Consider the following 27,989-nt stretch of genomic DNA (forward strand, 5'->3'; position numbering starts at 1 on the left):
CCTGGAGAGCAGGATGTCGAAAGCAAAGTCCAGTCCTTTCACTCCAGGACAGAAGCAGCAAGCAGCAGGCCAGCATAACAAAGCAGTAGGCAAAATGGCAGTCCTTCCTACAGCAGCCAGCTCTTCTTCCTGGCAGAGTGTCCTCACTATGTGGGGTCAAAGATCCAGTACTTATACCCATTTCTGTCTTTGAAGTAGGCAAACTTCAAAGAGAAGTCTTTGTAGTGCCCTGGCCCCAGACACACTTCATGGGGTGGAAACTGTTGTTTGTGAGGACATGCACAGCCCTATTCAAGCTCAAATGTCAGCTCCTCCCAGCATTCTAGGTCAGGAAAACCCATCAGGATATGCAGGGCACACCTCAGCTCACTTTGTGTGACTGTCTATATTGAATGCACAAACAGCCCAACTGTCATCCTGACCCAGACGTATATTCAGCAGACAGGCAGAGGCACAGAATGGTTAAGCAAGAAAATGCCCACTTTCTAAAAGTTACATTTTCATACTTACAGTTCAAAAACCAACTAAACCAAAAGACGTATTTTTAAATTGCGAGTTCAGAGACCCCAAACTCCACATCTCGATCTGCTCCCAACAATTTACACTTAAATTATATTTTAAGGTAAGGCCTTTCAATAGTGAAAACACCAGATTTAGCAGTATTTCGTTATCAAGACATATAAAACACACCAGTGCGTGTCCTACCTTTTAAATACACTGCATCCTGCCATTGGGCTTGGAAAGTAGGTGCACTTGCCAGGTCGAAATGGCAGTTTTAAAGAAGCTCACAGACTCTGCAGTGGCAGGTGGGAGACATGTCTACAGTGCTTCTCATATAGATAGCACAATCAGTGCTTCAGGCCCACTAGTACCATTTGATTTACAGGCCCTGGGCGCGCACAGTGCATTTCATTAGGGACCTACTAGTAAATCAGATGTGCCAATCATGAAGAAACCATTCACCAATACATTTTAGACAGAGAGCATATGCCCTTTAGCGCTGGTTAGTAGTGGTAAATTACCCAAGGTCCTGAAGCCAACATAAACAAGTCAGAAAAAAATAGGAGAAAGATGACAAAAATCCTGGGGATAACCCTGCACAAATGTCCAGGTCTATCAGGAATCAAAGCAAACCAAGACTAGTATTTGTCCTCCAAGAACTGCCTATTCTCATAGAACATTTCATCAGCTATGATGCAACCCACATCGGATTCCTCGTTACCATAGTATCTGACTTTTTTTATTGTCACCCGGTTTGCTGCCTGTCGATATGAGATGACATTCAAAGTTAAGGTCACTAAAGGGGGATGGATGGTACAGCCTCTTAGGATCTATTGCCCTCCATGAAGTTATAAACCTGCATCCACCAACGGGTAAGTTCAACTCACATCTCAAAATCAAATAGGTACTTAATCATAGCACAGTTAGCATGATTACATTTCTAGCACTAGGCATCACAACAACTGTTCTGCTTCCACCAGGAGGTATTGTTATGCTGTCAGAATTAAATGACAAGAGAGCAAAGTTCGTGTAAAAGATCACCATTAATTTAGATATACTCTGTAGGAGAGCTAAAGCGCCACTACAATTCAACGGGTTTGCATACTCTTTTCCAATACACTTTTCAAGTTCACTTGGCTCACTTTACCAACCACTTTATTAGAGACAATGTTTCATCAATGGCTATTTGTAGAGCTTTACCAGATATCCATCTAGGTGATGGCACAGCTTGCAGCACGTCTCAAGCAGCTATCCTAGACATTATCAGTGAAGGACTGAATAGTGCTAAAGCTGGTTTAACCCAGATAGAAAAGGTCCATCACACTCATGCCTTTCCACTGGTTATGATCACAGGTCTGTTAACTCTGCAGAATCACTGCTTATTTCTATGTAGGTATGTTGTGATTAACAAAAATTGTACCCAAATTCTAAATTGATTTTGATTTCCTGTCCGACATCTAGCAGCGAGAATTTGATGTACTGTTAAGCCATAACCCACTCTGTGTTTACCCACTTCACATAAGCATGGGTTCCTGTGTGTCCAGAGTTGAAATACTCACTTGGTCATTTCCCCTGCTGTTACAGGGAGGAAGTGCCTTTATGAGCAGTTGATAACACTTCCTGTATTGTGGGATTCCACTGTGTAGTGCACAGGTTTAGTCTGGATTGCTAACTTTCTGTCTTAGAGATTTTTACCCCTCCCTTTGAGTCCTCGTTAAGACTTTGTCATTACGGCAGCAGGAAAAGACTTTCCCATATGGTTTGCTTCAAGATTATATTCTGTCCCAACTACCTTTTCAATCTTGGTTGTTCCCCTAGTCGATCTAATTGAGTCCTTTTGGGTCAACTTCTTTTCATATGTGGATTGTAGACAGACTTGTCAAACTTGAAGGTGACCCCTTGACTTGTGCAACTAAATTGCTTGACTGCCTCTTCAATATGTAGTGCTGGATAAATAGAAATTATTTTAAGCTTATTGGAAGCAGTGCCAAGATTTTTTGCTCACCTAAACCTCCAGAGTATGTGTGCCTTTCATACTGGTTTTCTTCATTGGGCCTAATTCCCCCTCCTGGAGAAGGAGGTGAAGAATTTAGGAATAAAAAATGATTCACTGTAGCAGACCTGGCCTCTGGTGTGGTGAAATCCTGTCTTATTCAGGGCAACGTGTTTTTAGGTCGAGCGTTCGGCCTGCTGTATACTTTTAGGTATACTATAGAGTGAGTTCTAGCGTTATGATTTGTTAGTCGCAGTGTCCTTCAAAAATCCTTGCTCTTTGTCCTGCCTTTTTTCACTTTTGGAGCAGCACAAAGTAATTACGCTATGTTCTGTTTATCTCTTCTGTAAGGGACTTTTTTTTTTTTGCATTTGCCTGTTTCACTTCAACACTGTGGGTGCTTGTTCAGTCCCTCCTCCCCACCAGCTCCCTTTGCAAACATAATAAAACAGAGGGGGGCTTTTCCAGGGCCAGCTTGCTCCCCTCACTGTTTTTCTATGTTGTGTAAACATGATTCTGTTTCCCGTGCTTATTTTTAAAAGGTCACAAAAGTCGACCCATGTGTTTTTGCGAGTTGAGCTCTACAGCTCATTGTTTTCATCCCCGTGTGCGCTGATCGGCGCAACAGGTCTTGCATTTGCTCGAGTTAGAGCTATTAACGTTGTAAACTCCTAACTGGACTTTTCTTGCCAGACAAATGAAAAGAAAAAAAACGCAGCGCAATTGCGCTGGGGTTTACATAGCGCGATCGCGCTGCGTTTTTTTTTTTTTCCATTTGTGTGGCAAGAAAAATCCGGTTAGGAATATACAAAGCTAATAGCAACGGGTTTTGCATTTGCTCCAGTTAGAGCTATTAGCGTTGTAAACTCCTAACTGGACTTTTCTTGCCACAGAAAAGAAAAGGAGGAAAAATAAAAACGCAGCGCGATCGCGTGTGGCAAGAAAAGTCCGGTTAGGAGTTTACAAAGCTAATAGCTCTAACTCGAGCAAATGCGAGACCAGTTGCATTGAAAATGCTTGTTTATGTATTGCGCTACCACCCTTTTCTTGATCTTGTCCCCTAGGCCTTTCATGTTCCAATAGATGATTTTAAGGCGATCAGAGCTACCTCCCCTCACTCCCATGCATTCCTGACTTGTGTTCTCTTCCCCATCTCTCCATCCTCCCGTATCCGTGACTTCCTTATTATGTGAGTTTTTGCCCATTAATCTAACCATCGACAACCTGTCATGAAATCCCCACCTCCCCACATTTCCTATTTATAAGTTAATACATGCTTATACCAAACTCATAAATGGTCTATCGCCCTCCCTCCCTCAAACTCTAAGACCAACTTTAGCTAGTGGTGTTGTATCTATAGCTTATCAACAGTGCATACATAGGTGAGAAAGTGCATATCGGCTTCTCTGAATGAGCCAGGAAAATGGTGTCACCAGGTGTCTCATAAATCTGCTATCTCGCTTTGGCCCAGTCAGTCCAAGACAAATAATGCCATCTGTTGCCATTGGGGTCTCCTCGGCCATGAGCTGAAAGGAGCCTCAAGCTGAAGCGGTCCAGTGCAGAGTTTCACCTCTTAAGTCTGACTCGCAGCGGGAAGGCCCTAGACTGTCCATCATTGCAGAATCTTGAGGGTGACAAATGATAGTCACTGCTTCCACCACTCTGTCCCTCTCTGTTCTTGCCTGCAAAGATGAAGGTTGACTTTGCCCCTCTTCTACCCAGCTGACCATCAGGCTTCTGCCCCCTCCATAGCTACCCCCACCTGCTCCAGCCATCTTTAGATATCTTATGTGGTCTCAAAAAAGTACATTGAATCGTTCTTGACTATCCGAGGTCTTTGGCCAGGTAGAGGAGTGCATAGGATAGACCCCTGTCGTAGTTTTGCTGTTTCTTCTAGAACTGAGCTGCACTTCCACTGAACTGGCATTGTGAAGGAGGTGAAGAGGTGGACCTTATTGCGGTCTACTGTCCAAGGGTCATGCGACCTGGCCCATCTGGCCTTGCACCCATCAGTCTCTGAGGTGCCCCTGAGGTTGAGAGACTGTGTGCTTGTTCAACCGAAAAAAGGGTCGGAGGGACTTCTGTATCTACCTGTCTACCTATCTCTCTATCTATATTATCTGTATGTGCATGTGTGTGTATGTATATACATATATGTGTGTGTGTGTGTGTGTATATGTATGTATACATCTCCATCACAGAGGCTAGTTCTCTAAGCTGGGCCTTTATTTTGCTGGGGTCATCTGGCCTACAGTGTCATCTATCTCCGTGGCCCCGGAAGACCGTTTTTGATGGTCCAGGGTTACCCTGTCTATCATGGCCACTAAAGTAGACTTCAAGTCCATCATGGCTCCCAGAATCTTTCCCAACTTTTCTGCCTGGTTTGCCAGGGTGTCTTCCATAGACCTAAGCGGGGGCTCCTCCACCTCACCATGCTGAGGCTGGGATTCTTGTCCTTTCAACATGGGGTCTTATCTGGCCTGTGTTTCACCGTGGTTGGGGCAAGGTTACCGCATTCTGCCATCCATCATCTGGCTCTTTGCTGCCTCAAGTTTGTCACCTCCTCAGGCAGCTGTTAGGCACTATGGAGAGCCCAGCTCTCAGGCAGCCCACCTCCTCTCCTTGACAGCCAGCCACTACATTTAACTTCCCCGCAAGGAGGACTACCACCTGTCTCACCCAGGAGGCCTCACTCCTCACTGCGGCTTTCTGGCCGCTTCTCGCCCTGGTAAAAGCCCGCTGCCAGCTGGAGGCAAGTTGGGTAGGGCGACATGCAAATGTTGGTGATAGGCAGGGTCCCACGCACAGCCTTTTCAGGAGATAGTTACCCCCCTGGTCCTCCTGGCCCGTGGCATCTATTCTCGCATCTCAGGGGTGTGTGAACAGCTGACCCCCTTCACTGGGCGGAGGGGGATTTTAAATCTGCCTGCTTTAACCCCTCCACTCCCGCCTCAGTGCTATGGCATCCTGTTTCTGCCACTGCAGGGAGGGACGCTGCTGTGCCTGGTCTGCCTCCTGGTCTCTGCCTCACTTCTGGGCCACCCTGCACCCCCACCCCCCTTTCTCCCCAAAGGGACTTGTCTATCCCATCAGGCCAGCAACGCCATCACTCCAATTCTGTGGCACAGCATCCTGCTACCAGGGAATCAGTCTCGCTGGCACTTTCAGCCCTGCAGCTGCTTTATCTGTGCTCTCTCCTCAGCGATGATCCCAACAGTCTCTTCGGATGAGGCCCCCCATCCCCAAATGCCTTGAGACCCTCACAGGTGAGTAGCCGGGCTTTACAAAAACTGATTGATTGACTTTCCCGGGTGACTTCCCCAGGTCGAGGATGTCATATGAGGGCCGGATACATGCAGCATACCAGGACGAAACGTCCTACGCCATCTTGATCTTGGCCATGCCCCCCGCCCCGCTTATGCCGTCTCAGTTGTCTCATATTAGAACTTGTTTGTTTTCATCTTCCAAGATAACAAACCTGTTAGACCTCTGTCCTTAATCTCTTTGAAACCTGTCATAATTTTTGCCAGTCAGTTCATCCCTCAACCATTGTCTCCTTTACTCCCAAATATCAAACGTCTCTGGGGTGGAAGCATATTGGGAATTAGACAGGAACTATAATTGAAAGAGCATTTCTAACCACGCCTTTCTGCTCTTTTGGTATAGTTTAAACAGTATTGTGTCCACTCCTCGAGCCATCAAAGCATCTTTATTGTGCACATGCAAAATAATGCTGTTGATTTATGCAAACCTTGGTGAATTATGGGAAGATGCTGGTTTCTTTTGTTTAGAAATGCCAGCTGAAATATGGTGCTGGAATCTGAACTGGGATCCTTGCCCCTTGGCATGCTACCCTTTCTCCTCCATTGCCTCCTCCCTCCCTTTGCCCACCTGAACAGCAACTTGGTTGCTAAGAAGCAAGGCGGTGGCACTGTGTCCCTGTCAGAGCTGATGAATGGCTGTAGTGTTACGAGGGACGCTGGAATTTGGGTCTGTGGAGTCTTTGAATCACCAAAAGCTTTCTTATTGTGAAGGGTAGAAAAGGATGTTGCGGTTATAGCTTGACCTTTTAAAAGTGGTTGAGGAAAATGCCCTTGTTCTCTATTCCCCCATTGCTTTTGAGATATCTCTGGGTTGCACATACTCTCTTCCTCTGTTCTGTCACCGTTGGATAGCTCTTGCCCTGACTTTGGAAAGGAGAACATTGTAGGCACTTTGATGATTTGCAGCTCTCAGCCTAGCGTACCCATCTTCCCATTGTTATAGCTGTGATTGTGACTGTAGGCTTTTTATGTAAGCTAGTGATATTTTGCATGTTATGTGAGGTAGCATAGAAATGATACAGCTAAGAAAAGTTGGGAGTTTTTTTATAGGACTCTGTGGAGGGCCAGTGTGCCGACAGCTGAGCCTTCCTGCCGTTTTCGTTTTGCTTTTCTTTCTGATTGAACGTCAAAAGAAAGAAAACATCTGCATCATCGGGGGGTTTAAAGTGTGCAAGAGATGCCAGATGACTCCACTTGCCCATTCTAATGCAGTGTCCTTTCAGGTTGCACCTCTGTACACCTACTTGCCATCCTGGTTGTGTGGACATGGCACATTCCTTTGTGCAGTGGTGGACAACAGTGTGTCTTAAAGATGCAGAATTCTCTTGCACCCTTTGGGGAGTCCATCTTCGTAGCCAATTTCTGAGCTTGACAGAAACATAGGGTTTTCTACCTCACTTACTTGGGCACCTGAGTTGTTTTCTTTTGGGCAGGTCACACTGAACTCTGATCCATCATCTTACAACTTTTGGATGCCTAATTGTTTGTGTTGGAAGGGATCGTGCACCCCTCTTTCTTGGGGACTGATAATGACTCTTGTGGCATCCACTGGCCCTGTGAGGGGTTCCTTGCTGCTGGAAATGCGTGATAAGCTGTCATAGAAATAGTGTCCCCCTAAGTCTTGCAGCATCCTTGGGTGCCAGATATGAAGTCTCATACCATTTACTATACCCTGCTATTTCCTAGCATGAACCTTATTTGAGTCTTCGTGGAGCCATTCTGGTGAGTTTTTGGGCAGTGTGGCTACCTAAAAGGAGAAGAGATCTACAGCACAGAACGTCTATCCAAGAAAGACCAGCCATTAATTTGTGTTCCCCTAGTAATAGAGGTGCATAACTGAATAATCTGCATAGAAACTCATCCCAACATATTGGCCAATAGATGTAGGCGTGAGGTCCCATGAACTATTAAGAGTAAACACTGGAACCTTAAAAAACCTCTCTCCAGATCTGGCAGCCGGATTCAAAGTAACGTGAGCTGTTCTGGTTTCTCATAATTCGTTTTTATGGTTTAATTGGTTCATAGAGGTAAACTCTATAATTGTGAATAGAGCCTTAAATACATGTCCTTGGCTCTTTTGATTACCATAACTGATCTGTTTTGGGACATATGTCCCCAGCTTTGCTGTAGATCCATGAGTAATACATCCTACTGTTAGGCATGAGTGATTCCATTGCTGGCAAAAGTTTAATTTTGTGCGCGATTGCTTCATCGGATACATTTAGCATTCCATTTTATTACATAGTATTTATCTGCTGTTCAAAAATGTCCAACTTTGATAAGGCCATCTGTTCCTGCTGAAGTGCTCAGAGAACTAACGTACGGCGTAATCTGGATAGAGCAAAGCAAGGATGGTTCGTGGGTATGAACAAGACTTGAAGGAGCAGATCTCAACTGAAATATTGAGTGGTAGAAACTTTTTCTGGTAGGATGCGGCAAATTCCAGACCACCCCAAATGGCAGACAGTTTGTTGCTTCAGGACCATTTGGACTTCTTGTTTTGTGGCTCAATGTTGATTTAGGAAGGCGATGGGGTGTTTTTAAAGGTTGGGCCAGCTGCTGAGCACGTTGCAGTGGGTGCGCTTGGTTGGGAGGCACCATGGGCAAGGACAGGGTGGCATGTTTCTCTGCCGCCATCACTTAATGCAATATATCGCGCCTAAACAACCCTTTCAGAGAATCACATGGCAGGCCGGTGCTGAGTCCCATAGTGCATCTCTGGACACACCCTCTTCCCCCTCATGCACACTCACTGGCTGCCGTTCAGAGCTCAAGCATAGCTCGAAACACAAAATAGAAATGGTCTCTATCGATGTCAACCTACTCTGGGCTGACCTGAGGAAGGTTGCAGATAAAGTGATGGTGAATAAAGGTAACATTGGAACTTTGCAATTGGAGGTCTCCCAGTTTAAACAATAAACTGCCTCATAGACATCATTGTCCCGGGAGCTAGAGCGCAGGGGGGAGGATGCGGAGGGGCGACCCCGTCGCAACAACATACAAGTCCTGGGGTTCCCGGAACAATCAGCAGAGTCCTCAGAGGAAAGGTTCCTGGAGGACTGGATCAGACGACCCTTGTGGCCGACTGGCCTCTCGGAGCACCTTATAGTGGGAGATGCACACAGGGTCCTGGTCCCTCTACTGCCACCTGGTGTCCTCCCAAGAGTGATAATCGCCAGGATCTTTAGCTATCGGACTAGGACTGTGTCCTCTGTGCCACGAGGGAGCAGGGGATGCCCTTGTTTGAGAATCATAAAATAGCCATATACCTGATTACACTAGGAGAGTTTGGGAACAGCACAAATCTTTTTTACGTGTAAAGCAGAAGTTGTGGGCTGTGCAATTAAAGTATATGCTCCTCTATCCGTCCAAACTAAAAGTGATCTCACAGGGGCTTGCACACTTCTTGAGCATCCCAAAGAGCTATGGAACTGGATGGAGATGTGGGACAGCCCCTCTGTGAGAGCCGGGTCGGGGATGTGGTGATGCGGGAACTGGATTGCGCCCTGACTGATGGGTAGGAGATGGTCGACTGCGGGGCTCCAGGAGGGGTATCGCTCCTCTTACCTCCAACAGGGTGACAATAAGTGAGGATGGTTCCATGCAGCTCCTGTGTATGGGCAAACCACAGTGTCCGATGGAGGAGGGGACCAGCTCCATGCAGACTGGCAGTGTGGAGGAGGGCCCAGAACATTTGGTTGACACCGAGACTGAGACGTTGATGGCTGGCACGGAGGCATCGTGAATGTTTACGAGGAATTTCTATCTGATTGTGTACTGAGAAACTTGCCTGGTCTAGACTGCTGCTGTGTGAAAGCGGATGAAGATGAGTAGATCAGAGAGTGTGGACCTTTATGCTATATACCCTTTGGAGATTCAGGCTTTGGGGGATAGTGGAGCGGGGCACTACTCTTCACCACAGTTTGTTTATTGACATTCAGAGGCTGTTTTCCCAAAAGAGGGCTTCTCTCCTCCTTCCCCTAGCTGATCATCTCCCTCTAGAGTGGGGAGTTGAGTGGGTGGGGTGGGCATCGAGGAAAATGTTTGGTTACGCCTAATGTTAGTGTTATCCTGTCTGAAATGCTGTTGGGTCCAAACCGCATGTCTCTATTAGACGCACCTGAGTGATGCAGAGGCTGGTAAACTTGGTAAAAAAAAAAATGGAAGAGACCGGTATATCACACTTCATTTTCTACTTATGCAAGAGTGTTCCTGCTTTGGGTGGCACCAGGGGACCCCTTTGCAATGCAGTGCTCCAAAGCAGATGTGGAGGGTTGATATGTGCATCTGCAAGGTCTATTGGATGGACGGGCGATTTCGGTCTTTAACACATATGCAACCAGTATGGACGATTGTGAGTTCTACTATGGGGTGCAATAACTGATTGGGCATGACTTAGATGCGCCACTACTCTGGATGGGGGATTTCAGTTATGTCCTGGATGGAGAGTTGGACAGGCTGCTAGTCTGCACGGGCACCAAGCCTAGGATGGCGGCTGCACTGAGCGCAGCGATGCACAATGTGGGCTTGGCGGATGTGTGGAGGACTCACCATCCGAGAGGCAGATTACACAAATGCTGATATCTCACTCACAACACCTATAGCAGACTGGACAGGGTACTCGCTGAGATTCCTATAAGTGAGAATGTTTGTGTCGTACCTGGTGAGATTCCTTTCGGATCATACCCCAATCAGCTGCATCTTAGGGTGGAGAGACACGTAAGAGACATCCTCACTAAAGGCTGTCTGAAGATATGCTTCTTAATATAGAGGGCAGAGAGACTCTTGCACAAAAATTGACAGACTACATGGAGCATAACAGGGGAAGCATGGATAATAGAGTCACTGAGTGGGAGGCTATGAAGGTGTTCATGCAAGGGCATTGCGTGGTGTTAACATGCGGGGGTAAAAAGATGGCTCACGATGGAGCTTGATGACTTGGAGGGGGCCTTAGTGGAAGTACAGGCTGTGGATGTGTCAACTGTGGAGGCCTAGGTGGGGTAGGCCCGTCATTCAGTGTAGCGGAGCTCTAGGATAGTTTGTATAAGTATGCACTCAAGCAATATAGACAAAATCTCCATAGAGAGGGGGATACATTGGGAAGACTGCTTGCATGGATTCTACGCCGGAGTTGGTGATGATGCCTGTCATACATTTGAGGGCCCAAGATGGCACACTACAAGTTACACATAAAGCAGTCCTGAAAAACATTCAAATTACATCTTGAAGGGGTATAAAGAAGAGACCCAGGGATTTTGGAGTCAGGTATACTGGCGTTTATGAGGGAACTCGAGCTCCCCAAAGTGACGGAGGAGGCATGTATAGGATTAGAGACAGATTACATGCTAGAGGACCTGTGAGCGGCCCTGCGGCTGCTACCTAGGCCCAAGGAGCCTGGAAAGGGATGGGTTCCCTTCTGAGGTTTACCAGACCTACTCGGCAGCGAGCATGTTGGGACTCCTGGAAGTGTTTTTGGAAGCCTAGGAGAGGGGGATACCATCTCTGACCATGCAAAAGATATGCCTGATACCTAAGCCTGTTGGGGGTGTGGCAGACCCGGGTGTGAATCGTCTCTCACCATATTAAACACAGATGTGAAAATCCTGGTCTAGATGATTGCCATCCGGCTGGTTCTGATGATGGGTAGTTTGGTCCAAGAGGATCAGTTCAGATTCATCCCTGGTTGAAATATGAGGGTGAACCGCTGATGACTCACACACATTATGCATGAGGTAGAAAGTGGCCCTCAGGAAATTATCCTGGTAGCTGTGAATATAGAAAAAGCATTCAACACACTGGACTGGGCATACCGACTGGAAGTACTAAAAAGAAATGAATTTGGTCCTAAATTCTGCGCTTGGATCTGCCTGTTGTACACGAGCCCTGAAGCGCGAGTGCGATTTGGCCTGTTGTGCACTGAGACATGGGAATTGGGTCGCAGTACACAACAGGTTTACCTGTAGTCCTTTGTTATTCACTCTGGCGATAAAAATCCGTAGATACATGCTCAGATGGGGCATATCTGGGGGAAATGACCCACTTAGTGTTATTGAATACGAATGACGCCTTATTTTAATTCAGGAGCCCGAGGGAGTCATTAGGTCTGCTGCTGCACACCCTTGATGAGTTTGGCGCAGTCTCCGGAATGCGACTGAACCGGAGAAAGTCGCTGCTGTTTCCCCTTGTGGCTCTGGTAGGGAGTCCGGCTGGGCTGGTACCTGGCCTGGGTCTCCATTGGGAGTTTGAGAATCTTTGGTATCTGGGAATTATGGTGGCACACTCAAAGAAAGCTCAAATGCAACATAACATGGGTAGGGATTTGAACTCTTTAAAGTCACCCTCGCTGTGTGGGTGTTTTAAAAAGCTGGACTCACTCCTCTCGTCCCTAATATGGGTGGGTGGTCGAAGTCAGGTGGCTAGGAGAAACCTTATGAGGACTTACGAGTAAGGGGGTGGGGGGAGGGGGAACTGTAGGCCTCGCATTTATAATTTTACTACTTTGCCGTTGTGTTACAGTATGCAGCACAATGGTTTGAAGAAGATGACAACTGGGAGAAACGTTTATTGGATGGGTGTGTACCTGCGGAGGACCCAGGATGGCACTGCATGGAGGGAAACATGTCATTCCAGGCATGGACGGATGGGAGGGTGTGAACCCTGGAATGACCTATACCCAAATAAACAATTTATATCTTAAGAGGATGCACAACAAGAGTTTTGTGTGGGTCCAGGACACTTCGTACATTATGTTGGTTTAGCACAGAGTTTTCAGGTGAGACCTGGAAGTCTTTGACGGTGATATTATTCCCCAATCAACCCCCCACACCTTTGTGACTGGCACATTGAGGGTCCTGCTAACGTACGTCGAGGAGAGACTTGGTGTTCAGTGACAGCCGACATTAAGCAAGGGCCGGTACTGCTTCAGGAGGCATGGGGTGGGGACCTAGGGGACCCACTGATGGATGGGGAGTGAGACAAGGTGTGCGCATTGACCCGCAGGGTCTTTGGCAGTGCGGGGTTCAAATTCATTTCCGTTTTATGCATTGTACATACATGACCTCCATGAGATTAAGTCAAATATACCCCGACCGCTCCTCCTCCTGACCCCCGATATAACATGGACGGGACAAATTTTATGCATCTGGCCTGAAGTTGACTTTCTGTGCACGACTTTTGGTCCCAGGTTTTCAGTAAACTCTTGCACACCACAACACTGCCGGGGGCCTTAACTCCGTGATTTTGTTTGCTAGGTATTATGGCAGAACCCAAGGGGAAAAAATGCCTTACAAGTATGTGCAATTGGATTTGGTTCTTGCTAAACGGCGGGTGGCAGTTACCTGGATGGGTCAGAGGGCGCCACTGCTGCATCATTGGGTGAGGGATGTCATTGATTGGACACTAGCTGAAGAAATTATTATGAAGTCCAATAGAACTCATGAGAAGTTGCAGGAGGACATGGAGGTATGGTCGAGACTGTGCGCGATTTTTAGTAGCGGAGAATGAATCTAGTGAAAATTAGGGGTACTCAGACAGATGATAACTTAGAATAATGTACTGGATAGACGTGTGTTAGCACATGATTCGTAAAACAACTGCCTCCTCTACTGTTATAATTTGATGTAATACCTGTTGGTGCTCCATTCTGGCGTGGGAACTTATCTCTGTGATGTGATCGGTATCATTTGAATTGCACTGCTGTGCACCTGCGCACGGTGACCAATACTGGACACCTGCACTTGTATGTGGTGTTCAATAAAAAAAAAAGTAAAAAAAAAAAAATGCAGTATCAGTTGTTACAGTGCTACTCCTTAAGCAGCACTGAAAGCCAGAGATGCAGTTTATTTAGGACCTAACACTCCTAGCAAACTACTATGAAGAATCTAAGCAAGTAGATTAGTTTAGAATACAAAAAGATGGGGACAAATCTTAATATTAGCCCTTTCACTGAGATGCTAAAGTAATGGAGAAGGTGTCGGGTTTATAGATAAATTAAATCCTATTGTAGTGCCTCCTGTGTCAGAATGCTCCTACTTTTAATATTTTCTCTCCAGTTTCTGCAGCTACAAAAATGTGAGAAATTGCTGTGTAGCACTGCCAGATAGGAAACAAAGGCTATTTCGACCATTCCTTTAGAGCGGTCACGCATGTAATCACGCTGTAAATTACTTGTTCTGGATGAGTTTCTCTTCAGAGTCCAGTTTTAACCAGCAGCACCCATCCATGCTTCCTACTCCTTGTGTCCTCATTTGGCAAAACCTGGCTGATTCAGATAATGAAAATCATTGCTGCTTAGAAAATTTTCCTAAATGTAGGGACAATAGATAATCCTGTGTAATTAAAATTACTGTCTTTTAGTTATGTGTTGACCAAGTAGATAGCTTGCAGATGCTTGCTATAGGGATGTTACCTGGCAAAGCCATGATCTCCCTCTTTTTGAAAGGGAAGTATGCCCAGGGAGGTGCAGTGAGCACGCATTGGCATAGCAAGTCTCAGCACCTGGATACATTCACGGGTGACAAGCAGCGCTCTAAAAATCTACCTTACCTTACATTACTTTACATGCATTTGCCGATTCATCTTGCAGTGCCTGTCTTGGAAATGTGGTGACCTCTGTGATGTTTAGTAAAAACTGCAAAAAGCTGGTTAGTTTTGCAAAAGGACTTAGTCCTGTCAATATAGTACATGAGTTGAAGCTTTATCTCTCCGTCCATCCCGCTACCAAATCTGGTTGCTAGAAGAAAGGACAGCTCAGTAGTCTGGTTGATGTGGTAAAGTGAGACTATATTGGGCAAGAAATTAAGATTACGTCTAAGAACCACCATTCTCTTGCTCATCTGAATGAAAGGTTCTTGAATGGTAAGTGCTTTTAGTTTGCTGATGCATTTTAGCAAGCTTATGGCTATATCCCAAGCCGCAGCCAGTAGAGTAAGTCAAACAGTTTGCCAACCTTGCTGTGATTGTTGAGCAAGTCTTTTATCCTACAGAATGTAGCAAATGGGCCTTAAAAAGCAATGAGGATACATATCTGTCTCTGAGCTGCTGCTGGGCACGTCTGAACCCGATGACTGAAAAAACAATCCCGGCTAGAGTTTGTGCCTATATGCCTTGTCGATGAATTGGAGTGTCATTTTACAGCCAGTGAATCAAAGCTTCTTCAAAGAAAAACAAGTTGTAATGTCCAAGCCCACCAATAAATAGCAGGAGTCTGCAGAGAAGTGTTATCAGCAGCTACTCATGCTACAAACATGTTGTTGGTGTACTCTGATAGTTAATTGTATTTCAGCGTGTATATGGTGCTTCAGACTCAGAACAGGGTTACAAAGCACTAACGTTTCCTCGGCTCCCTTTCAGAGTGCATATTTGAAAAGATTGTTGGTTGGAGGTTAGCCTATATGGCATATGTTGAGATTAGTGCAGTAGCTTTGGAGACCTGCTCTAAGCATGGTGTATTGGCTTTACTGCAGTTAAGATTAAAATTTTGTGGTTAGTAGTGAACAAACGCAGGCACACTAGTGGATACTTGCCATGTTTAGGGTGGTCTGTATCAGAAGTACAAAACCACCCCTGTAGTGAATTAGTGGGGGTCCACAAGTATTTTACTATATGGATTTTATCCTTTGGTGACAGGAGCCTTATCACTGCAGGCCCTGGTAAGCTACTCAGAAATACCATCTATGGAATCCACCAAGGAGTGAGAGAAGCCCCATCCAAGGATCCTTTTACACAAACAGCGAATACTACATTTAGTCCGCCCGGGAAAGACAGAAGCCTAACCTCTAGTGCCCGTGTTAAGTAGCTGAAGATTACTATATAGATTCAACCAAAGAATTTGAGATAGAATGCAAACCACTGGGAGGCACTCTCAAAGAACCAGAGAATACAGCTGTGTTGTTTGGTCTAGCCAGAGGTAGAAGTAGCTCAATATCTGTGTGAGCTGTGTTAAGGAAATTGAGGGGTACAGGTTTAATCAGAGGTCCTGTGGAAGGCATAGATACTAGGGTAAAGAACAGAAAGTGGAATAGCATGTTCTGAGGAAGGCAGTAAAGGGAGTGAATCATGGCAGAGTTTCTTGCCCTAGGCCTACGTGGTCCTAACTGGGCCAAACAGGAAATGTACCACAGGAAGTTAGTTACCCGTAGCCACTCTGCCCTTAAATTGAGCACCCAAGCTGGGCTCACTGGGTTGTAACTTTTATTAGGTTGGGCATGCGAAGGGAAGAATTGTCAGACCTAGGAGATGAAGTGTCAGCATTGATTATGGGGAAAGGGGAAGCACAATGACTGCATCCGACGCTTCCAAATGTATTGGAGCGGGATACTTCAGACCTTGTGGCCTTTTGTATATTGAATATATAAATTAAATATAAAAGTGCGTGCCAACTAATTGGTGCATAACTTCAACATCTAATGAAATCGATGTAAAGCAAGTGAATACAATCCGGAATCCCTGATGGGCAGAGGTTTCCCTTTTGCACAGAGTGTAGTCCTCATCGCTTCAGGGACCTGTGCACCAACTTAGTAATGCTACAAGCTCTGAAAGCAGTTGTTTACCGATCCCTCAAGCAGGTTCCGCCTGATGAAATTGGAGCAAGGGTCGTCAGAGTGAAATCCATGTATCCTACGTTTAACACCTTAGTCTCCCCTGGCTAAGATTGTCAATGTGGGTAGTGAAAATACCGAAGTTAGAATATTAAACTGCAGTTTCTTCGAGTACAATAGCAGCCACCAACAAATTGTCAGTGTAAGCAGATATGAAGTTTAGAGTAATATATTTGTACTCGTATTTATAGTTACTCTGGCAATATGTTGGTGGTTGACATAGTGAAATTAATATTCGTTCAGATCGATATTACTGCGATACTGTGACATACAACCTATAGTTTCTTGCTGAACACACAAAAAACTTGCTGCGATATTTGTGTGTGTTTTTGATATTAAGTTGAATAATTTAGGACAACCAGAGTGTGTCGAAATAGAAAAGTAATTGTTTGCTGTTTGGGTAAAGGTAGGAAAATGACTTTCTCAGGTCAAACATGACATTATGGGCCTGATTCTGATGTTGGCGGGAGCTGCCCGCCAAGCGGGAACCGCCAGAAGACCGTACTGCGGTCGAAAGACCGCGGCGGTCATTCTGGGTTTCCCACTGGGCTGGCGGGCGACCGCCAAAAGGCCGCCTGCCAGCCCAGTGGGAAACAGCCTTCCCACGAGGACGCCGGCTCCGAATGGAGCCGGCGGAGTGGGAAGGTGCGACGGGTGCAGTGGCACCCGTCGCGTATTTCAGTGTCTGCATAGCAGACACTGAAATACATAGTGGGGCCCTCTTACGGGGGCCCCTGCAGTGCCCATGCCATTGGCATGGGCACTGCAGGGGCCCCCAGGGGCCCCGCGGCACCCCCTACCGCCATCCTGTTCCTGGCGGGAGACCCGCCAGGAACAGGATGGCGGTAGGGGGTGTCAGAATCCCCATGGCGGCGGAGCGCGCTCCGCCGCCATGGAGGATTCACAAGGGCAGCGGAAAGTCGGCGGTACACCGCCGACTTTCTGTTTCTAGCCGCGGCTGAACCGCCGCGGTCAGAATGCCCAGCGGTGCACCGCCAGCCTGTTGGGGGTGCTACCGCGGTCATTCGCCCTGGCGGTTTTTACCGCCAGGGTTAGAATGACCACCTATGTGTGCTATGTTAGAACTGCGACCTCCACGTTTGCAATGCACGGCACACCAGCTCGTTCCACATTTTGTCATGGTTGTCTTTTTCAAGAATCGAGAAAACTGGTCTAAGCTTTCTGCTGCTAACCCATTGTAGCGTGGCAATCATTACTCTGAACTATGTTGTATTATTGTCTCAATTCTAACTCCTCAGCATTGCGTTTCCTCAGCTTGGAGTGGATAGCAGAAACCTGCATTTGTATCGCATGACAGACCTTGCTTGCTGCCTCTGACCTTGTCCGTTGCATTCCAGTTATTTAAAGTGTTTTATTTCCTTTGCCTTGCAGGAGCTTTCAGAGTCGGAAAAGAAGGATCCTCAGGAGCTTGTTGGTACGTCATTGTTTTATAAACTTCTTTTCCTTCCGGGCTCTCTTCTATGCGGCACAGAAAATATATTTTTTCCTCGACTGGCAGGTCTCCTTCGGTTTGATTGCAGCACTGTATTTTAATCCATCTGTACCTGAGTGCTGATTGTGAAGGTTGTGAGCATTTCATTGTTATTCTCTTAGTATGGCATTAGTAGATAACAGTTCCATCCAAGTATTGTCTCACTAGTCCCAAATATGCTTTTGTCTTGATTCTCAGCTGCAGAACTCTTAAACACCCAGTAACCCTCTTGCATTGCCCCCCTTGCATCCCCTGAATACAGTTACTACAGTGCCCTCACGCATAGGAGGGGCAGTGGAAATTGTAGGGTGAATAGTAGGATTTTAAGTCAGTGCAATACCTCTGTGCTCTCAAGAGATAGTTACACAAGTGGGTATTTAGCAGACAGCAAAATCAAAATTATTTAGTTCCCAGAGAGAATTGCTTGTAGTTTACTTAGCACATGGCAAGCAGGTTGAGAGAAGACTATCCTTGTATTTGGTCTTGTTGTAAGGTGTTGCTGGTTCTTAGCAACACCTTACAAGGGTATTGGAGAATATGGCACAGTGTCGGTCTGTGATGTGGTTAGGTCAACTGTGCCACCACCAGCAAGCAGTATGTGTTTTGGGCCTTTTATAGTTTGGCCCTGGTCTACTGTAAGGCCAGCATAGATAAGACAAGAGATCATCATAGCTGGAACCAAGACAGTCTTGCAAGGCACGCTGGGCGAGGAGACGGTGGGTGTTCACAATAACTTTACCTGAAGTAAAGTGAAGGAGAGGCCTTCATCAAATGGAAGCGTTAAGATTTGCATGATTTCTCTACTAGTGTGAGGGAATGGGTTTTTTAAGCCAGAGAGATCAGTTGCAGGACTGCTTTGTTCAGTTTTTCACTCAAGAGGTAAAGACTTTGTTTTGGAGGCATTTGTAGAATGTTAATTCTGCCGCATGCATTGGTGACTGTGGGAAAAGTAATTGACGATGCTTTGCTTCTGTATCTTTTTGTTGATCTTACTGCTGTGAAAGTAAATGTTGAAGATTACATTAGGTCAGTGGTCTTCGGACTTCTTAATGCTGCACCCCTCAGTGGAAAAACAATCCCACCCCTGCACATTTTTCAAAATTATACTATTAAATTAGCATTGTTTAAAAATGCATAGACTTATTTAAACATTGCAATTAAGTTATGTTACTGTTTTAAAAGTCAAATACATGATGGCAAACATACTATCCTAGCCAGGCAGGCAGGCCGGCCTTACTAACGAGTAAAAGAAAATCACAGTATGATTATTTCGAGTGGGGGTTTTGAAGCATATTTGGAGTATCATCCCTTTTGACATTCACTCCCAGCTTGGATCTAAATGAGAAAACATGTTAGTGATGGCCCATTACAGAGCATTTTACCGTTGCTCATTTTCTTCAGCTTGAAACAAAGCCTCATTATCAGCGTATTGCTTCTCTTGACCAGAGCCAAGAGAACCCTGGGGGAGGGTGGCTCCGGTTTGAAGACCCCTGCATTAGGTTGCGCCAGGGATGAGAACCAGGGGTTCTTAAGGGTAGGCAGAACTCATGTCGGTTTATAAACTTGAATGAGGATGGGCAAGAGAGGCTAGACAGTTGGAAAGACCTCCTAATGAGATGTCAACCTGTTGAGAATCCTTCCCCCCCCCCCCCAAGGACTTTCTGTCATCACAGTGTGTCTATGAGGTCGGGTTTTAGGTATGATGAGTAGATAGGGGAGGGTGTTACCATTGTCTGTAGATCTTAAGTGTACTTATAAAGCATTTCCAGCTTCAGAGACGTACAACTGACAGGATGTTTAAAAAAAAAAAAAAAAGGAAAGACCCTAGTCACAAGAACTGCCAACAAAGGTTATCGTTTTTGTAAAAAAAAAAAAAAAAAAATGAGACAGTACTAATTAGCAACCTTCATTTAAACCAGGTTTAACGGTTTCACAGGAAGCAGTCAAGGTATGTAATTTATTCTAATGATCACAAGTCAACAAGTGCCTTCAGTCCACAAATCCTTTTATTTTCTCTGTGTTAGAGAAAAAACTTAACAGGAGCAACAAGAAGGACAACCGATCTAGGATGTTACTGTGTCCTGGGCTTCTCATGTTATTTGCTCATTTTAACTAAGCTCTGAGGCGCTAAGTAATAAGAGGGCTATTGGATGCATTCACAATCTCACCTGTAGATGACGTATAGGTCCAATCTCACAATGGCTAAGTGTGACATGAAGAGAAGACCAATTTATTTATGTCTTTGATGTGAATGAAAACATTTCCTAGCTATCGTAACGGAAAGTTTAAATGCTATTAAGGACTCGGAGACAAGGGTAATGCATTCTTTTTTCGTTTCTTTTCAAATAGCAGCGTATAAAACACTGAACATTCAAGAACAACAATCAGAAACTTCATTTTCCACAACCCCAATGGGAAATTAGTTGCAAATAAAACAGTCCATATCCAATGAGCTGATGCATGCACATGGTTAATGCATGCTGTGTTTTCTATTTTAATATACCCACAAATTCTGACGTATTTGAATGCAAACAATGTAAGTGATTTGTTTGAATTTCTATTCTGCGCGATGCAATCAATGAGTCAGATATTCCAGAACTGCCCACCTGAAGCTGGATGGGCAAATCGATGCAAGGTTGAAATGTACAACCAATTTTTTGGTGGCTTTCTGGTTCTCAATGTGTAATGCAACATAAATCACAAGGGCATTAAATCATATGAATTGCAAAAAATAGTGTTTTGGGTTTTTTATATTTCTTTACTGGTTTATAACAAAGTGTAACTCTCCGGGCATATACTCACTTCTGAACAACATTTGTGTGGTTTACAGTTAAATCAATACTGCCACTGGTTATTATACATTACATATACAAGCCATAAAAGGAGAGTCGACACACCAATGAGGTTCCCCTTCATAGTCTTGGTAGTCTACTAAGCTAAAATACCCGGTAACCTCTCTTGTTTTCGACTAACACAGCTCAATAAATAAGTAGTATATCTAGCGACAGCACATGTACAAAATCTTCCACGCACCCTGACTCTCCTGTGGTGTTATAGGATAATACGTTTAAGGCAATCTAGGATAGTCTGGTGTCATTCTTCACTTCTTCTTTTGAAATATACATATCCCAGATGAATCCAATTGAATTACAAAAGGTGTGTTGCATTTTTTTAAAGCACTGCTTATACCGGGTTCTGCCATTATACAACTTATGTTCTGTGCTGGGCTTAGTCGTGTTCCGTACATTACAGTAACCACATGGTGTAATGTCCCATAGGAAATGGCATGTCTTTAAGGGTGTTAGGACCTTAGGCCATGGTCTTGGGACTAGCATGTACCAATCTATCCTTAAAGGTGCTCTATCTTTTGAAGGTGAAACATGGTTTGGTTCCAGGATGTGCCAATTATTTCTAATGATACTATGCAATGAGTGGAAAGACAATCATTGGTGGAAACAAAAGTAATGCAATTTTGATCAGGTTTGTGATGATGTTCCTAAAATATCAAGAAGTAGTGTTATAAGCATTCTTAAAAGCAGGTCATAGGATTTTTCTGAGGGTACGATGTTGCTTTCAGACATTCCTTCAACTTGGTTGTTTGTAATGAAACTTCCTGTGTGCTAATACAATACCTTCTATGACTGACAAACTGCCAGATTATACCTCTGTTATCATGGCTGAAAAGATCTGTAATAAAGCATGGAATTTCTGTCATTTGATTTATGCTGGACCGTGGGAATGAGTGTTGTACCTTCACCTTTGAAATCCAGGTCATGAAACTTCAAACTGGCTGAGATAGGTTGATTCTGAGTGATGAGCAATGGTTGCTTCTATAGACATCCCTGATATCTGCAGGAACAGCTGGTTTTAAAATTAGAAATAATTTCTTGAGAGGGCAAGATCAAGGGTATTTGTGGAATGTTAGTCCAGTGTCACCAGCATTTGGGAGGTTTCAGCAAACTGGATTTTTTTCCAACAGATTAACAACCTCAGTAGTGTCTTCAGTGTAGGACATCTGATGTAGGACACATTCTTTCAAGAAATTGTCTCAGCGTTAGATGATAGTTCTGAACCATTAGTTGCTACAATGTGGTGGCTTCGTGGTGGAATTTTTTTATGTTGAGAAGGATATAGAACACCAGAATAAATGGTTGTTTCGTGATTTTCTTTTTTTAATTTTTTTTTTTAAAGTGCCTCTTCATTTAATTTTAGTCTTTATTTCGACTACGAGCGTGGCCATAAAAGAACAATAAACGGATATGCAGTACATTTCGTACATGAAAATTTATCAAATAGGAAATAAAAATGCAACGCAAAAATAAAAACAATTGCTAATCTTAAAATTGAGTCGCATGAAACCCGTAACACCTGTGGGCCAGTTGTTACGGTAAGGAACTAGTATCAAAGCAGTGCATAATAATTAAACAGTGCCATGGTGCAATTATCAATGCATAAAAACAAATTACACATAAAAAGTGGCTAAACATAGAATTCTTCTTTCTTATGGCAAATTTTAGAAAGATTGCAGAAAGAACAAGTGATGGATGGAATGCTGAACAATGTCAAACATTCACCCCCAGTACAGAGATCTGGGCCTAAATCCTTTGTTTTTTTACTACCCATGCAATCCTAGTTTGGACCCAGCCATATGCAAATCAGTCTTGCCCTGTTACCCATGGGAACTGTCCAGCCTGAACTGGCAGGTCAGGTCTTTCCTGGACTGGCAACAAGCATCCTGGGACTGGTTTCGGGGTATCACCCCTCCTCAGCCAGGCTAGCTTGACTCCAGTGGCATGGGGTGCACGGGACCCACGTCTAGGAATACCCGTCCCACTTAGGGCAACAATTGCAAAAAGAACAAGTGATGGATGGTATGCCAAACAATGTCAAACATTCACTCCCAATACAGAGATCTGGGCATAAATCTGTTGTTTTTTGCTACCCATGCTATTCCAGTTTGGACCCAGCTATATGCAAATCAGTCTTGGTCTGTTTCCCCCATTGGAACAGTCCAGCCAGAACTGCCAGGCCAGGTCTTCCCTGGACTGGAAACAAGCATCCTGGGACTGGTTTCGGGTTATCGCCCTTCCTCGGCCAGGCTAGTTTGACTACAGTGGCATGGGGAGTCCAATTTGCTAGCTGCTAGGCCTGCAGCATTCCAAAAAAGAATGTTCACACCATAATTCTTGCTACCAGCGTGCCTAATGGTGGAATCATTATATGGTAAAGTTCCCTCATTACTCTTGGATTGTACTGTTAAGAACTGAGTTAGGTTGAGTAACAGGGGTAACAAAGTGAACCCCTGGACCCTTAATGGGGTGGAGTGTTAACATATTGGGGGGGCTGAGTCAGTCATTTTCAGACAAGTCCCCTAAAGGGCAAAATCTTTGGAAACATGCACACCAAAATGGGATAAAGCTGGGGCAGGCTGGTGTGATCTCCCAGCTAAGTCCCTGTAAAAGAATCCCAGGGGGCATCTTTTTGTATCATCCTTCCTGTTTTCGGTTTTAAGCTATTCCAAATTCAGTATCATCCCAGTCCGCCCTTTTTGGTTCATCAGGCGCAGGACTATGGCCACTGCTGATGCTAAATCATTCATCTTGGTGTGTGTTGCTCCTTTTTCATTTAGTGAAGCCTGAGCACACTGTGCACTTATAGACCATTATGGCAGCATTTGTCAGTATTGAAAAGTAAAACCTTTTTATCTCTTTTCTCTGAAAACCTTTGCTCTTCGGTGGGTTTGTAGAAAATGTTAAAACTGTCTTTCATGGTGGTATTATTTTAATTTGACATCGGCATCATGGGTGGTTATGGAGTATTTTACAGGTTAAGCAAGAACTCTTTGCTTACCTCATTTTTGGGTATTGATTGTCATTCCTAAAAGATGATTAAATTATTAGTGTCCCTGAACTCGTCTCATTTCTGTAGCTTTACATTGGGACAACATTGAGTGACACAGGAACTGAATTTAATTGACTAGTGTTGCGTCGTGTAGACTATTTGGTATGCTAACACTGGGGCGGTGGCTATGGAGTCCTTTAATTCTTGGAATCTTTGTTGCAGTGGTGGAGTCCAGTGCAGTGTCACGGTCCCCGGAGGTGTGCCCTTGATCATCTGGTACAAGGGTGCAGTCTTAGAGCTGTAATTAAAAAAAAAAAAATACACTGTCTCACAAAGTTGCATAACCCTGAAAATGTCTGTAATGGCTTCACTGTCTGGGGTAGTGGTTGATTTCGAACTACTTCTACTCTGTCTTGAGTAATGTGACGGCCTTCAGCAGACACTACCTGTCCTAGGTACTGTACTGTACTGAACTGGAATCTCACAGGTGTATGGTACTGTCATTATTTCACCTGAGAACTCTTGTGCTGACATTGTTTTATTGCACAGTGGCAAACCTCCACGTCTAGTGCACGATTTATTGCCCCTCTATCAATCAAGAATTTATATTTTTTCCCAATAAATTAACAGATGCTATGGGCTCTTGTTTGTAATGCAATGTTTTTGCTATCACAGGGCACATCAGGGTGTCCGGCACAGATCATCATGGTGTGAAGACTGGATTAGTCCCTGCTTGAAAAATTGCACCCCCTCATCATTGGCTGTGGTACAGGCGGTACTTGCTGTGGTGTCTGCCGAATATACAGTGATGGTGACTGTTGCCCTGGAGTGGATGTTACCCTCTATATCTGATAATTCTGTTGTGTCATTTGCAATGGCTGTTGTGGAGGAATTTGTGGCACACTGTACACAAAACCTTGTGGCTGTTGCTGGTACTGTTGTGCAGGAGAAAAATTCCCTGTGGGGGGAAAATGTCCACCTTATTTCCTCTACCTCGGTCTCTACCTCCCTCCCCCCGTTGCTACTGCTGTTGTAATACTTGCTTCATTTGCTGGGGAGGCTGAACCATGGGACCTTGGTACCACTGCTATTATGACTGTATTTGTGGTAGTTGTGATGTAACTTGAACTGGTGGTTCTTGAGTGACTACATTTGCTCCTATGGTGCTCTCTTTCTTTGTAATTTTCTCAAATGTTTCTGTAGCCAATTTGGCTGTGACATGGTCCTTATGTTCCTTTGTTTTTATTTCCTTTTCTAACCTCTTTCTAGCATGGTTCAGTAATATGCCCTGTATTTCCGTCCATGGTTTACTATCAGTTGTCACTACTGTGTCTAATGGCTGCTGTAGATCCTCTGGCAGCCTGTTTTTCAGAATGTGAAAGAACAATCTGATCCCGCTTTCAACATACTCTAACACTGACTCATCCTTCCCCATTACTTGGCTCATCGTGCCACCTATATCTGGCATGTCTAGATATCTCCTTCACAATTCTGCCCAGACATGTGAAAGTATGCTGTTAAATGTTTGTGCCCTGTCACCATTAAGCCATATTATTTGTCCTGCACTCCACCCTTAACTCACCGTTGGTAACCTTTGTTCGTACCCTTTATTTTCTGCGGTGGCTGTATCATATATATCTTGAGATAATGCATTAGCATTATCAGTGCATGTTGTCGTGACCTCTAATGTAATCCTTTCTTCCTCTGTCATCAATCTGCGTTCCTGTTCCTATCTGTCTCGACATGCGTTTGCTTTCTTTTCTGTTTCTAATAGGTGTTTTTTGTATAGTTCTTCATTTATCTGTTCATTATGTGATGGGCTGAATGTTCAATGTGGTGGTAGTAAGCTAATTTTCCTACTACTTCTGGAACTTTGGTCTGGCGAGTGTTGAAAGAAGTCTGGTACTAGTAATCATGTTATTTTACCTTAAATCATAGGGTCATCTCTTTTCACATAGGACACAGTGTCCTGGCTTTGAGACAGTGTGACTTTTTGGCTTTTCATCTAGTTTCAAAGTTAAGTTAGCTGTCACTTGCCCCTTGTATTTAATTTTTAGTGTACAGTGTGTATCTTAGTCTTCTGTTTGCGTTATATCTGGAACAACTTTACTCATCCTAATGGATGCATTCCTGTTGTTTGCTTAATAAGTCGTTTGGTTTCCTAATAGAGACTTACTTTAGCTTCCTTATAAAGGGGGTATGGGGGTGCCAGCTACATTGAGAGTTCCTCTACTTGTCAGGTTCAAATGTTTGCCACATGTTTAAGGTCATTAGTCTCTTTTTCAATTTCTCACCTTGATATGCCCCTTAAATATGTGTTTGTAAATGCCCCAATTGACATGGGTCAAATGATCCCTCTTCTGGCCAAGGACACTACTGTTTTGTCCCCATATACCATTGCTTACAGTATTTCTTTATCCTATTTTGATCAACCTGAAACACTTTGATAATATGTTGCAAAGGAGTATCAGACATTTTACTTTGATCAAATGTTCACTCAATATGGATAGTTTACAGTAACTTTTTCAATGTGTAACAGAACACAAGCAATGCACATTTTTTGTCACCTCCTATCATTATCAGACAAAACAGTATTGTAAGCTATTACACTATTGTTGTTTTCCTGTATTTAGTGACACTTCATTTTTGTTTGGTCTCCAGGACCCAGGACAGATACACCACTACTAAACTATCTACTTAATGCAGTCACTTTGACAGTCTTAGTCACGTCTGACTAATTAGTAGTCCACCCTACAACAATATCCGTATTGTACCTTATGCACCTTTATAAGAAGCTCAAGAGGGAAAGACATTTTCGGGACATACATTTTTTCAGAGAATGTCTTGGGCTCACCTGTCTTCCTGAACTAAGCCTACCCACTCCTCCCCGCTCAAAAGCAGATTTTGTACAAACACTGGTATCTGCTTACCTGTTTGAGCACTCTTTAATCAATGAAGGGAAGGTAGTGGTCTTGACCCCGATGTCTGGCAGGCTGTACAAAAGAATTCTCCTGGCTAAGGCTTGCTGATGTCAAAATGTGGACTTTTATTTCCCTCTGACCATCAAAAACAAAGCCAGTCTTTTGTCTTGGTTTCTTAGGATCACCTTAATTTATGGCTGGGAACCCGGCATGCATGCAGAGACCCATTATGCAAGTCTTAAAGCATATATGACTGCCCATACCTTATATACATTTCAAATACAATGGTTTGCCACATTCCTTTTCTCACCTCAAGCACATCTGCTGATCATCAACGTCGTACTATCCTGTTAGTACTGAGTGTCTGTTGTTCATGTCTGCACTAACCACTAACTTCCCGCAAGGCCATATATGCTCAGCTGAGTACAAAGGTCAGTAGGTTTTTCTTGGACCGGTTTGTTCTTTTTACCAAAACTCCTGCCACCCACCCCGTGACTAGCACATGTACTGAAACTTCAGTTTCAGCACATATTTTACTGGTGTGTCTATTTCTGTCTCATGTATATTTTTTGGTACAAGAGGGAGTCTGTTTGCAAGATGGAGTTACTGTAGACGTTTCGGTTTCCACACTGCATTTAGGAAATGACCACTGCGAGTTTTATTGTTCTTTGGTTCCGATTAATTTTCCAGACAGTCCAGACAATAAAACTTGTCGACCTTTTGGTAATGTAGGCCTCAACAATTCCATGATTTTTATATCACAGGAGATGAGATAATTAGTTAAACTGCAATATGTTCCTGATACTTTTTAGGTCGAGCGTACAAGCGTTTGGACCTGTTGTAGGTATTGTGGGCTTTGTGCCATGCCCACCCCAGGCTCATCACTTTCACTCATTCTTGGGCTTGCCTTTCAAAAATCCCTTGATGTCATTGGTAATTGCTTTACGTTCGTCATGCCTTGGGGCGGTTTTGTTACCGCCTTGCAGACTGATCCTATTACATGGATCATTGTATGATTGCCGATGTACTACAGCGTGGGTGAACTATTTTTTTCTTTTGTCTCTCCCCTTTGTGCTTCATGGCAGCCATATCCCTTGCAGGGTGAATAGAGCCAACAGCGCAAACTCCATCGCCGGTATCGGAACGCTGGTTACATTGTTCACACTGTTAATTAGAGTCATTTCTTTTGGCTGTCCCTTTCACGCTCCTTAGCTTTCCCAAAAACACTTGTAATTGATAAATGCTTTACGTAAAAAGCACAGAAATCTGCAGTGTAGCTCTCCTGGCGCAGCAGGAGAGCTGATACTACAATATTCACTG

The 27,989-nt window shown here is 44.4% G+C and overlaps 1 protein-coding gene across 2 annotated transcripts in view; it reads left to right on the top strand.

Moving 5' to 3' along the window:
- Positions 1–27,989, top strand: part of SAP30BP (SAP30 binding protein) — a 178,512-nt gene that overhangs the window by 132,247 nt on the left and 18,276 nt on the right. For both annotated transcript variants that reach the window (XM_069200164.1, XM_069200165.1), the window contains one exon: positions 17,808–17,850. In XM_069200164.1, coding sequence (XP_069056265.1) covers positions 17,808–17,850 — 43 coding nt within the window. The remainder of the gene's footprint in view (positions 1–17,807; positions 17,851–27,989) is intronic.

The sequence above is a fragment of the Pleurodeles waltl genome, chromosome 7 (genome assembly GCF_031143425.1).
Source record: "Pleurodeles waltl isolate 20211129_DDA chromosome 7, aPleWal1.hap1.20221129, whole genome shotgun sequence".
Taxonomy (NCBI): Eukaryota; Metazoa; Chordata; class Amphibia; order Caudata; family Salamandridae; genus Pleurodeles; species Pleurodeles waltl.